Source organism: Pogoniulus pusillus, chromosome 20 (genome assembly GCF_015220805.1).
Source record: "Pogoniulus pusillus isolate bPogPus1 chromosome 20, bPogPus1.pri, whole genome shotgun sequence".
NCBI classification, from domain to species: domain Eukaryota; kingdom Metazoa; phylum Chordata; class Aves; order Piciformes; family Lybiidae; genus Pogoniulus; species Pogoniulus pusillus.
In genome coordinates this window covers 15,191,494-15,205,000 of record NC_087283.1, presented here as the reverse complement: position 1 = coordinate 15,205,000, position 13,507 = coordinate 15,191,494, and the positions used below count along the sequence as shown (strand labels likewise).

General features: G+C 42.5%; 1 protein-coding gene across 4 annotated transcripts in view; it reads left to right on the top strand.

Moving 5' to 3' along the window:
* Positions 1-13,507, top strand: part of ZNF423 (zinc finger protein 423) — a 233,952-nt gene that overhangs the window by 162,568 nt on the left and 57,877 nt on the right. Inside the window, exon 7 of one of the 4 annotated variants that reach the window (XM_064160342.1) lies at positions 10,705-11,287. The exons of the other annotated variants lie outside the window; for them this stretch is intronic. Coding sequence (XP_064016412.1) covers positions 10,705-10,799 — 95 coding nt within the window. The 3' untranslated portion in view covers positions 10,800-11,287. Of the gene's footprint in view, positions 1-10,704; positions 11,288-13,507 lie in introns of those variants that run through there. 4 annotated transcript variants of the gene reach the window in all.

The following is a 13,507-nucleotide window of genomic DNA, read 5'->3' as shown; positions in this document are numbered from 1 at the left end:
CCAAGCCACTAGCATATTTCCTGAGATAATGTCTTAATGTTTTGGCTTAAAAAAAGACTGGAAAGACATCTATTCGTATCTCTAGCCAGCAAGTATTTCAGAGCATGTTTGGGAAGAATGGAAGGGATATGATCATTGAAGATGTTGGGAAGCTCCTTTACAAAGAAAGAAATGTAGAATTTAAACCAAATTCAGACACAAGGGAAGTTTAGGTCTGATAAAGTGATGAAACTATTTGCAGGTTGCTTTTCCACAGAATGCTCTAAATTAAAGGGCCTTCCCTAACCCATTTGTGTTTCAGAGTAGGAAACTGATGGTCAGGCAGGCTCCCGCAGAATTAGTGGAAGACACTGTTGGTTTAAACAGGTGAATGAGACAGGAAATATTTTAGTCAAATTTGTTTCCTTCAGCTCATATTTGTTTGTAAGAACTAAGACCCTGGACATGAGAGGTGATGTCTACCTTCAGTTTCCAGTGAGCTGGTGTTTGAGATGCTGTGCTGGAAGCTGACAAGGGTTTTCATGCAGGGCTGCTCATTTAAGGCTTTTTGCAGGAGCTAGGGACTGAGAAACAAAACCGTTTCAACACTGGCCTGCTTGTGGCATCTCACATTCAGTGAATTTCAATAACCAGGCATTTAAAATGAAAAGGTGATGACAAACTGTGTCAATGAATGAAGCTCAATTGTTTATAACACTTGATTATGGCTCTGGCAATATTACTCCAAGCCTTCTCCTGGTGACATGTCACATTTAGATCAAAAACTCTATGTGGCAGTTCACATTTTTTAAGCTGGGCACAAGCGTGCCAGATTCTATTTCGATTGAGCGGCTGGCATTCAGAAAGCCACATTTAATAGGATGGAAAGAAAAGAAATGTTACTTTTCATCGCATAAGACAACAAAGAGAACCCAGGAAACGAAAATATTATTTCGTTTGAACAAATTACAGTAAGACTCTCAGGGGCTCTTTCAGGGAGTAGATGAGGAAAAGCACTTAAATATCATTCCATCAAACTAAATTTTTAACTACAATTTTTTACAGATAAAATGTGTTGGGAGGATTCAAAGAAGATTAGAGCTCACCTAAGAAACAGTATTCAAATTTGAACAGCTAATGGAAGCCTGCAAAAACTGTTAATGTCTATATCTTTCCTCTAAGGGACTTAGATTTCAGTATTCTTATAAAAACACATTGAGCTGATTTCATTTCTGTGTCTCCACAGACTTCATTCTTGTAATTTCAGTAAGTGTTATAAATGTCATTTTAAGTATTATAATGCTAATCCCTACTGACAATAAGGTTCTAAAGCTCAGCTTCCATTACTAAGGTAATGTTTACCTCAGATAGCATATAATTGTTTGCTTTTTTCACAGTAAATTCTCTGTTCCCAGCTGCTTAATCAGCCATGGAAAAGAGAGAAGACTTTCGTACTGTTTAATGTTCTTGTGATTACATTAGAGTACCGTGTAAACCCACATCAGTGGATCTTGGGAAACACAATTTTTTGTTGTTGTTTGTCCACAATGCTGAAGGCAAAGTATTTTGAGCAGTGGTCCTTGCAATAACATGAATCATTTATTAATATAAATATCACGGATATGGTATAAATCTTCTCTGCTTCTGAACTCTCAGGACGTTTCCTCATTGCCTGAGATGGAATCAGCAAGGACTTCCTAGGGCCTCGCTGTAGTTCAAATAACGTACCATATTCCAGTCACAGGCACTGTATTCCCTGCTCTCCACAACAGGAGACCAGCATATATTTTCTGTATGAGCTTTCTGCTGCATCACATCAACCTAAACAATATTTTATTATGCTTTATGAAAGTTAAAAACTTCTCTTCCTTATAATGCTCTGCAGAGGACACAGATTATTGTTGGTTCAAGGGTAAAATTTGACTCTCCTGTCTTCTCTGCCAGAAACCCAATGTGCTTATGAATTAAGTTGTGAAAGAAGCTAGTTTTGTTCAGTGACAACAAAGACTGTGTTTAGTAGTGTGCCTGTTTCTAACCCTGCTTAGCACCTGGGGGATGTATGAAGGAACTGGTGGCAGAGTGGAAGCCAATGATTGTCAGTGCTGGGGGCCATGAGGAGATGCTGCTCAGCACAGGGCTGCAGGTGGGCCTACTTTTTGGTATAGTAATGCTACAATGGATAATCCATAATTTTGGGATCTGGCAAATGCGCTGTGAGCTTTCTTTCAATTAGCTGGTTTTAGATTTCATGGTGGCAGTGGACTGGTCTTGGTATTGCAGTTCAAATATGTGTTATCTTTCAAAAACACACAACCCTGAACCTCTCTCTGAGGTGAAAACTACACTGAAATTAGACTTCAAACTCCACCACAGAGGTTCATCACCAGCTTTCCATTTCTTCATGTTAGCTTTATCACTTGACTGGATTGCTCGATGCAGTTACAGGTGAACTAAAAACCAGAGTTTTACAAGCACAATAACATGTCATTTAAAACAGAAATACAAATGCCTCAAAGGCTGATAATAAACAAATTGACAAATAACACTGCTAAGTACATTTTACTTTGGACAAAGAGCACTGAAGTCCATAGTTGATGTGAACCTGGAAGCTCAAGTATGATCTAGGTGATTAGACTGGTTTCAGATTAAGTGCTTGGGGGATCATAGTATGTGTCCGGGCCTCATGGCCTTGCTGTTTTCAGCCCCAAAGCCTGCACTGATGTCTGTCCACAGGGAATTACAGGTGGTCAGCTGGCTGCTGAATAATTTGGTGTACATCATCCAAGTGTAGACCATGAAGTCTAAGATACTCATGCAGAGTCCCAGATGCTTGCCGTGTCCCAGCAGCAGGCATCTTTCAGCCTTGTTTCAAGGTTTGAACTGTAGGCTACGTAATCAACTTTCTTAAATATAAACATGGATGAGGAATCGCAGCTGCCTATAGTTTTATTAGTCCATGCATTCAGTAATGGCATGGGGCCTGAGAATGCATTGTGTGCCAGGCTAGCGGGAGCCCGAGGAGGAGTGGAAGGCTGATGCTGAAAAGGGGCCATGTGCAGGCTGGCCCAGGGTGTCAATCCTGCCAGGAGGTGCACAGGAGAATACTTGTGTGGATTTTTTAGCAATACAGTAATATGTTAACGATAGATGCTTTGTTTTGACGAGTTTTCAAATGATGTCTGATCTTGACTTTTTGAAGGGAAGTGGCTGACCCTATAGATTCTGCTTTCTTGTGAGCAAAAGGGCTGTTGTTTTATTTTCCTTTGCATGATCTCTATAAGGGGTCATTTTAAGGATGCATGAAGCACACTTAGAGAAGACAGGAGCTGGATTTTTTCTCTAGTTAAATATTCAGCCAGCGCTCTTTGTCTCTCCCTGAGAACATTGCAGGATCCAGGAGCATTAAGTGAGCCACAGATGCCAAACCAAGGGAAAAAAAAAAAAAGAAACAAACTATATTTTCTGCTCATCTGTGGAGTGAGGATAACACAGGCCCAGAAGCGCACGTTGTGAAGCAATTTCAGTCGTAGCTGAGTGCCTGTTTTCCCCTGGAGCACAGACTGTAAAAACCTTAAAAACCCTGGTTTCTATTTCCTTAATATTCTAGTTCTGAAGATGATATTGTGATGAAGAACGGAAGGGAAATGTCCTTTTTAAAGCTCTGCTCCCTGCTTATAATTAGGAGATTTGGGCCACATGAAGTAGGAGAACCATGCACTTGCTTTTCCTACCTATTTGGAATGCATAGATAAATATTTTATTTAGTGAGAATGAGATATGCACACAATATCTTCTGTTTTAATCTCTTACACAGAATGTAAATCTGAAGGAACTCCAACATTCAGAAGTCAGCACTGTTAGTCTTGGTTTATCTCTCTGTAATTGAGGTGGGAATCTGGCCCACTCTGCAACAGACTGCAAAGAGCTTTTTACCTTTAAATCTATCAGATTTAAATTACATGGGGCCACAACGTGTCACCTACATCCTTGACTATTTTAATACAAAAATATAGTTTCAATCTCCCTGGATTTGCTGATCATCCTGGGATTTCTAAAGATACTGTTAGGCTGTACAAGATAATGAATAGTAATGAAGAAAAAAGTCTTTATTCAGTTTTTCTGTATTAGAATAAATAATTTGATTGTGGTATAGTTAGAGACTTAACACTGTGAAGCCTGCACTGTTACTGTCAGCCGTAGCCTATGCTTCTATGACACAAGGACAACACCTCCAGCAACATCAGGCTTGTGTGAAGTGCTTCCTCTGCACCTGAGTTTGTGAGCTTACAGCCTGTGGCTAGAGTGATGCTTGCAATGTATTTTAGCTTTGTTTTTCAGTACACCTCGATTGGTTGCACTCTTTACTAAAGCGTAAGGAAGGCTAACAACAAATAGAGGTAAAGACAAATTAGAGATATTTGGCTCTCTTAGTGAGTCATCTCCCGTGTGAGTTAAGCAAAGGCAGGGTACTGGGGCTCCATCTGTGGAGGCCAGCGCTTCCGCTCCTCCATCTGCTGGGTGGACACTGGCCTCGGCTCGCTGCACAACAGACGAAACACGTACGAGCAGATTTTTCCAGACCAACCAAAATGAATTTGACTAACCAACAAATGCTTCATTCAGCTAACAGGGAGGGGGCAGCCTGCATATCTGGGTGACCATAGATAATTCATGCAACAACCCAGCACCTTGCTTAACGCAGCTGTAAAATTGAGTAAAAATAGCACATTGGTTACAATGAGGTGTCGCATCTTGGCCAGTAAAGTGACCTTTTTACGGAATAGACATGAGCAGAAACACTGCTGTGGCACTGCAAGCCCCTCAGCTGACAATAAGCTGTTACCCAAAGTAATAAACTCTTTAAAAAATCTATTTGAAAATCTGTTTATTTTCCCCATAATATAGCTAGATATTTACTGTTGTGAGAGAGGATAAAATCCTCATCTCCCTCCAAAGTCAACTGGAAGAGCTTAGTGCAGCTAAGACTTAATTTGGAGGGCTACAGAAGACACTGTCTGAACTTTTTTTTTCTGTACGAGGTCATCAGACTTTGTCATACCTGCTTCAGACTTGCAAGGAACCTCAGTATGAGATATGGTGGACAAAGAGAGGGTACAAATATTTGCAGTTTTTTTAGAATGAGGCAGCAGTTCAGAGAAATCTGTGAGGAGGGAGGAGACATGGATAAACTCACTACTTTCCTAATTGCTGTCATTAAAATTTCTATTGAGAATAAGCATTTGCCCAACTCCAGTAACAATGGTATGAAAAGAAATGGCAGAAAGTGGGAAATGGAAAGGAAAGTTTGCTGAATAAATGGCTTATGTACTGAGGAGAAATCACAGCACTGTTTCAATGTGCATTCACCTTTTAATCTGGAGTTTGTATAGAAAAGTTAACTTGGCAGCTAAATACTAGCTTGGAGTCCCTTTAGAATTATTTTACAAAGCAAGAAATGATTCAGTTTTGAAGGTAGTAAAAAAGGAAAGTAATGCTTGTCATAGATTTTTTTTTTTCACCTTTTAAGTGTTAAAAGCAAGTAAACCCCCAGTGATCTTAAATAATTTGCGTAAGTACACTTAGCACATTCACTTCCTTGGGAGTGCTGATTGGGCACCAATGTATTAGTCCCTTTAAAAAGGAAGAAAATATGAGAGGCAGGAATGCTACCTTCATGGTAATTTCCTGATCTGCTTTCCTCTGAGGTCTGGTGTGTGGGAGCACTGACCACCTCGATACTCGTGCAGATAATAAAGCCACTTAGGAAATGAGAGATGGCAAATGGCAATTTGAGGTGGGAGGGATGGCTCCAGCAGTAAATGGCAGGCATTAGGACAGCCTAATCGCTTAAATGTAGCCTATTAGTAAGTTTAGTCGAAGACGTTAAAAGAATCCTTGCAGCCTCTCTGCTGGCATGTTTGGAAGATAGTTCAGTTATGAGACTATTAAAATGTTATTTTGATAATTAAGCCCACAGCTGTTATGAGGGCGTTGGGGGCAGGAGCTGGCGAAGCAGCCAGCTGCACAGCGCACTGCCAGCGCAGGAGGCGGGCAGGGGAGCGGAGCGGAGAAGAGCTGAGCCCCTGGGAGCTCCCCGGCATGTAGGAGAGGCGGGATAGCCATCTCCGCTGTGCCGCAGGCGTAGCTTCCCGGGGGAAGGTGGAAAGCCAGGAGGGGCTGCTTCCCTGCTCTGCTGGGGCTTTAGTCCCTTGATTTCTGCCGTGCGGGTGGCTGTAGGTGATGGGGGAGAACAGGTCTTCCAGGGCATGTAGAGTCGTTTTGCTGAAGGGAAGTGTGCCTGAGTAGAAGAAAACTTGTCTGAGAGCAGCTGTAGTGAGCAAAGCCGTGTTAGCCTGCGCGTGGGCAGCAGCACCTGGGCTACACATTGGCTCCATGTGTCTACCAAGTCATACTCTGGGATCCAAAGTGCTGGGGCACGACTGCAGTGTTAATATTTAGTGTACGTGGATGTGCAGTGGTGATCTGTCCCATGATTCATTCTGATCCTTTGCAGATGTTTAGCTGGATTAGTTCTTTCTGCATTAGAAAAGCTAATGTCCTGTGTACCTCTGTGTGAATGTACCTTCAAACTTTCCTGTTAAAATTAATGGCAAAAATTCTGCTGTTGTTGAAAGTGGCCTCAGGCCATGACTGTGTTCAGACCACAGATACCTCTATAAAAACAAACAAACAAGCAAACAAATCCAAAGGGGCTCTGTATTTCAGCAGGCTGGTCCCTGGGTGTAAGCTATGGTTTGGGTTTAGTGCTTTAAGTGCTTACTAAGTATGCAATAATAAAAGCACGGCGATGGCTGTGACAGCTGACCTAAACTCTTTTTGCAGGCATATAGATTACATTTGTGTTTTATGTATACTGTTACAGTGTGAAGCATACACTGTGCTGTATGTTTGGATAAAAGGTTTATCCATGCTACCCTAATCTCGTCTTCTGAGTTAAAATTGGGATGATTTACAGTGTTTATCCATATTGAGCAGGGTATAATTGCCCAAATTAAGGCTGTCCATCAGGACAACTAGCAAATTCAATCTCTTTTCTGTGTGTGTCACTGGTAACCTTTCCACAATTGCTCCTCTAGTCGTACTGCAATGTCAGTTGTGGTCCCTTGTTGACTCCTTGTCTGCACATGCTCAGTGAATACAGAATCACAAAACGGTACATGGGGTTTCGTAAAACAGAGCACATAAACAGAATGTGAAGTGGGGAAATTAGCCTTTTGATGAAAAGGGGAATGAAACCCAAGTACAGATTCTGCCCCCTGTGTCAAAAATCATGGCACTTGCATAATCTTTTCAACTTTTAGGACATCTCCTGCTTCCCATGATCACAAAAATGTCTTCAGCAACACATCCTTTTCTCGATTTATACACCCCTGAAGAGGGCAAACTTGTAAAATACTCTAGGTAGCATCAACTGTGTATCTAAATTCAGTTATTTGTAGGATTAGGTTTTAATTATCATAGTTTTTTAATATAATTACAGCTACTGTCAGTGTTGATCTTTATTAACATCCAGATAACATTTGCTTTATTAGAAAAAATAAAGGAAACAGCCCTTTAAAGTCTTGCCAGAGCAGATAGGCATAACCTCACCTTCCTCAGAGGTCTGTGCTGACAATTAACTGGTAGTTGTGAGTGATCCATATTAAACAACGTTCTGTAATCAGAGTATGTACTCTGAAGTACATTGAGCATTTCTGTATTTGATATTTCTGCACAGCATATGCTGGTTTGGGCTGGGATAAAGTTAATTTTCTTCACAGGACCCAGTACGTGGCTGTGTTTTGGATTTTGATGGAAAATGGTGTTGATAATTCAAATATGTTGTAGTTACTCCTGAGTATTTTTTACAGAGTCAAGGCCTCTTCTGCTCCTCGCACCACCCCACTGGCAAGTAGGCTGGAGTTGCACAAGAAGGGAGAGGGGACACAGCCAAGACTGCTGATCCCAACTGACCAAAAGGATATTCCATACCATATGATGTCACATTCAATATACAAGGCTGGGGGAAAAAGAAGGAATGTGGAGGGGTTCAATACGATGGTGTTTGTCTTCCCAAGTCATTGTTACATTTGATGGAGCTCCACTTTCCTGGAGATGTCTAAATAAGCTGCCTGTGGATGAGAAGTAGTGAATGATTCCTTGTTTTGTTTTGCCTCTTGAACTGTCTTTATCCCAACCCAAGACTTTTCTCACGTCTACCCTTCTGATTCTCTCTGCCATGTCACTGTTGAGTAGCTATGAAGCAGCTGTGCCAGGCTTAATTACCAGCTGGGGTTAAATCATGTTACAGCACCACATGCATGCTCTGCTCTGTTCAAGGCACATCAGACCAGACCTGCCATTTCACTTGCACTACCAGAGCATCCAGGACACCAAGTGTGGCATGTGAAGGTGCTGAGCTGTGCTTAGTTTGCAGAAGTTTACAGAAGGTGGGGCAGAGCTTTGCATGAGCAGTCATCAAGTGTCTACAAGTGGATGATATCCATTTGGACAGGTCACTCCTCCTGGTGTGTCTTACCCTGACTTCGTACAGGTTTGATTTCCTCCACTTCATTGGGATTTATTTTGCTGAGGACTAGTGGCAGTGGGATTCAATCCAAGCCCTAAGGAAATTAAGCAGGAACATAGTACCACCATAGACAATTGTGGCCAAGATGTGCTTTAGCCAGAAATTGTCTGCACCCACTAAGTTTAAAAGAATCTGAACTTGAAATGTGTGAGACAAACCAAATCCAGGAAAGGATTACTGAGTAGGAGGATCTCAAAGTTACATTCACAGGGCTGAGATTGTCACAGTGTGAGCACCCTGACTTCACCAGAACTGGAAAGTCAAGATGCAAGGAAAACAAGGCAAAGAAAAATGCTTTAGTCAAGGCAGGATATGGTCAGAGATTTCACAGTCAAGACAAAGTGGAAAGGATAGATTTTTGTTGAGGAATAAGAGGGCCTAACACTACAACAGTATGTTATTACAAGTCTGTTGAATTTGTTTTTGCTTTAGGGTGTTTCGATTCCTGAAAAGCGAATTAATTACATAGTAACTCTGAAATCCTGGCTTCCTTACCTCTAGGAAAAGGTTACTGTTCCCTTGTGGTTATTTCTTATTACCACCTTGTGATGATAAACTATTTGGCACATGAAAGTCAGATGCTTTGGAGACTGCTACACAAGTTATTAGCCCATCTATGTACCTAAAGTATTTATAATGATAATGTCTTCGTCTTCCACCGTTGAACCTTTGTAACAGGGAGCATCACTTGACAATTGAAAGAAGATGCAGCCTTTTCTCAGAGCCAAAGCCAAAATTCAACCTTCCAGCAACCTTGCAAGCAGATGTCTTCTCACACGTGGGCCAGACTCATCTATGTTGTGCATTATAACACCTAGACAGATACTCACCCACTCTCTGATTTTCGTTGCTATCGTGATGAGTTACAGGAGACATAAGTGAGAGATGAGCCCAGAAAAAAGAACATGAAAAAGTATTGGGGAAAAAAAGCATCGAAGACAGCAAAGACTTTGGGGTGAAGACCTAAAAGTAGTGAGCATTGTCAGGAAAAATAGTTGAATGTTCTCATTAGATCTACTTCTACATCACTTTCCTCTTACAAAGAATATTAAATATCCTTTAGATAACACTTTGAATGTACATTTTTCTTTATCTGGCTGCCAAATTTAAGAATCGCCTCTCTCCATGTTAATTGAAGGCTTTAGCTCACTAGTGCTGCCAGCTGCCTAACTATTGGTGACTTCTGTAGGTTTCAGGAAGATTCGTAGTCAGACTTACTCGAATACCTTTCAATTAGTCACTTAGGTAGCAAATGTCAGCTATATTGCCATTTTAGGGATGAGTGTAAGCTTGTGTTTTGAAGGGGATGCCATCGTAAGCTGTTCGCATATAGCTGATGTGAATTCATTTAAAGTTAGATAACTTAGTCTGTTTGTTGTGTCCATAGATTGAACATTTATGTTTTGGGGTTTTTTTTTAATGCTTTGTGTGTCTCTATATACACACATATAAAGCACACCCCCCTTTTTGGTGTGCAAGTCCTGTGCCCTCAGCTCTGTGCACTCATCCTGAGAAGGCGGTCGTGTCTTTCGAAGCTAGGAGGGTGATGTGTTCTGCCTCCACCCTTAGCCACGGCCCCTTAGGCTGCCGTAAGCCATTCATCTTCCATTCCGGTGTACTGTCTGCACTACGTTTGTTGCAGTTTCATGTCAGTCATGTTTCTGTGACACAGAGGGATTCTCCAGTGAAATACCAGCCAACTGTATGTTGGGTTTCTATGTTGGTTTAAGACTTTTAAAATACTGGTGTAAATATAGAATTGAAATACTGAGCTGAGTCTCCCCAGCCTGATGATGCACAGAAGCCGTGGCCATGTCCTTGCTGTGGAGGATGGCATCAGCCCACAGTAGGAGGCAGAACTGCCTGAAGGTCTAACTTTGCATATCCCCTGTGGATGCTCCTGCAGTAAGGATGCAGGAGGACATCTCCAGTCTCAAAATGTCCCCAAAACTTTCAGCACCATTTGGCACAAGCCCAGCTGCTGTACTGCCTATGGATCTCTCTTGGGCTCAGGCAATGTCTGCTCCTGGCTTACTTATGCAAACAGAAATGGCATGCTGGAGAACATGAATGGGCTTTTTTTTTTTTTGTGCTTTAGAAAAGAATTTTAACATAATACTTTTTTTTTTTTTTAGGGAAATGCATACAGTTTGCCCCCAAATCTCAAGAACTAAACTTTGTAGTGTCAAGGATTTCTTCTGTCAGATGTCTAGTTATGAAAATGCCTTGAGGAGAGATCTCTGGTAATCTGGTTTATTTGAATTGCTGAAAACTCCCATCCTGCAAACTGCTGTATGAGCTTGGATGAAGCTGAATTTGGGTAATGAGAGATGACCCACTGTAAAGAAAATGCTGGGAATGGCTCTTCTCTTCAGCTCTCTGTAAGATTCTTATCAAGATGTTTTCATTTTTAATTCTCCCTATACATCTGTGAGATAAAACATTACATTTTAGCTCAGAGATTTCTTTCCTCTTTTCTTTTTTGCTTTCAGTACTTAGGTGTGCAGTTTCTAAGGATCAGTTGCTAGGTTTAAAGAATGAAAGGTTATTTTCCTCCTCAGCAAAAGATTCCCAAAATTCTGTTGCCTTCTCTAAGCTACAACAGAATAATGGGAGGCTGGTGATACTGTCGTGTTGCCATTAGCTTCGCTGCTCAGTAGCTGCACATCAGCACAGTAATCATTTTCAGATTTACAAGCATTAAATATTTTAATTTAATGCTTTGGCTCTCTTGTAATTCATGCACTTAATTATATGATAATTACTCAAATGAAAGAGATACAGCTGCTGTTGTATCAATTCTTCTAGGAATCTGAGATTTTGGAATTAGCCCTTGATATTAGGGGAGGGTTTTTTTTCTGGCCCTTTCCAAATGCTGTTGGGAACTTAAGGGAAGTCTTTTTACTAGGTAGAACAGAGGTGAGTTTCAGGTAATGTAACCTTCCTAGCTTCTTTTCCTGGAGCATGGCATACATTTGGCAGCTGAGAGACTGGGCACCATGCTGTCTGTTTTTACTACTCCTTGTGGATCATAGTCATTAAAACAGAGGAGCTAAGGCAAAGCTTCCATGGTGCGGGACTCTGCTCCATTACAGATGGCTGCAGAAGGAAGTGAGCTGCAGGAAAAAGGTGTCTCTGTATAGATGCACATAACTGTATAGAATTTAATACCTTCATAATGGAGCAATTGGCCACTCTGCAAGCAGTGTACAATGAAATCACACAATAAATTAAAGTCAAGTATAAAGGCTCAACCAGGCCAAATAGACCACCAACTGGAACAAAAGGATTTGGCACGAAGGCAAACCCAAGTGACCTCAGTAGAAAAAGGAAATTAACACACAGGGTGAGGAAGAAAAGAACTTAGCAAATGGTGGGGGGGGAGTCAGTTCAAAGAAGAGACCTCCTAGAATCTGTGGAGAATAATGCTGCCAAAAATACATGGAGCGTTCATGAGGACCATACAGCTGCCAGCCCAGGGCTGTGGCATCTTCTCTCCAGGAGGAGAACTCCTTCAGGGCATCCTGCAGCAGTTAATGCCCCAGATTCTTGGTTTCTACTTTCCAGCCCACAGTGGCTCTGTGTTTTAACTATTTAAGGTACATGGCAGTGGGCTTTTTCTTTGGAGAAGCTGTAATTATTAGGTGGTATCATAGTCTTGTGATTTTCATTGTTTTGCTTTATTGTCTCTTGTGCTGAAGGTGGATAATTAGCATGGAAGTACTCTTAGAATTATAGAATCAGTCAGGGTTGGAAGGGACCACAAGGATCATCTAGTTCCAACCCCCCTGCCATGGGCAGGGAGACCCTACCCTAGATGAGAGCTTCACCCAGCCTGGCCTTGACCACCTCCCTGGGCAGCCCATTCCAGCCTCTCACCACTCTCATGCTGAATCTCCCCACCTCCAGCTTTGCTCCATTCCCCCTAGTTCTGTCACTCCATGATATCCTAAAAAGTCCTTCCCCAGCTTTTTTGTAGGCTTCCTTCAGATACCGCAAGGCCACAAGAAGGTCACCTGGGAGCCCCCTCTTCTGCAGACTGAACAGCCCCAGCTCTTTCAGTCTGTCCTCACAGGAGAGGTGCTCCAGCCCTCTGATCATCCTTGTGGCCCTTCTCTGGACACATTCCAGCATGTCCACATCCCTCTTGTAATAGGAGCTCCAGAACTGGATGCAGTACTCCAGGTGGGGTCTCACCAGAGCAGAGAGGGAGAATCACCTCCCTCAACCCGCTGGTCCAGGCTGCAAGTGCACACTACTGGCTCATGTTGAGCTTCTCATCCACCAGCACCCCCAAGTCCCTCTCCTCAGAGCTGCTCTCCAGCCAGTCACTGCCCAGCCTGTATTTGTGCTTGGGATTGCCTAAATCCAGATGCAGGACCTTGCACTTGGTATTGTTGAACCTCACAAGATTGTCTTAGAATCATAGAATCAGCCAGGTTGGAAGAGACCTCCAAGATCATCCAGTCCAACCTATCACCCAGCCCTAGCCAGTCAACTAGACCATGGTACTAAGTGCCTCATCCAGTCCTTTCTTGAAGACCTCCAGGGATGGTGCCTCCACCACCTCCCTGGGCAGCCCATTCCAATGCCAATCACTCTCTCTGTGAAGAACTTCCTCCTAACATCCAGCCTATACCTACGCCGGCACAACTTGAGACTGTGTCCCCTTGTTCTATTGCTGGTTGCCTGGGAGAAGAGGCCACCCCCCACCTGGCTACAATGTCCCTTCAGGTAGTTGTAGACAATAATGAGGTCACCCCTGAGCCTCCTCTTCTCTAGGCTAAACAACCCCAGCTCCCTCAGCCTGTCCTCATAGGGTTTGTGTTCCAGGCCTTTCACCAGCTTTGTCGCCCTTCTCTGGACACATTCCAGCACCTCAACATCTCCAGCCTGTCCAGGTCCCTCTGGATGGATCCCTTCCCTCCAGCATGTCTG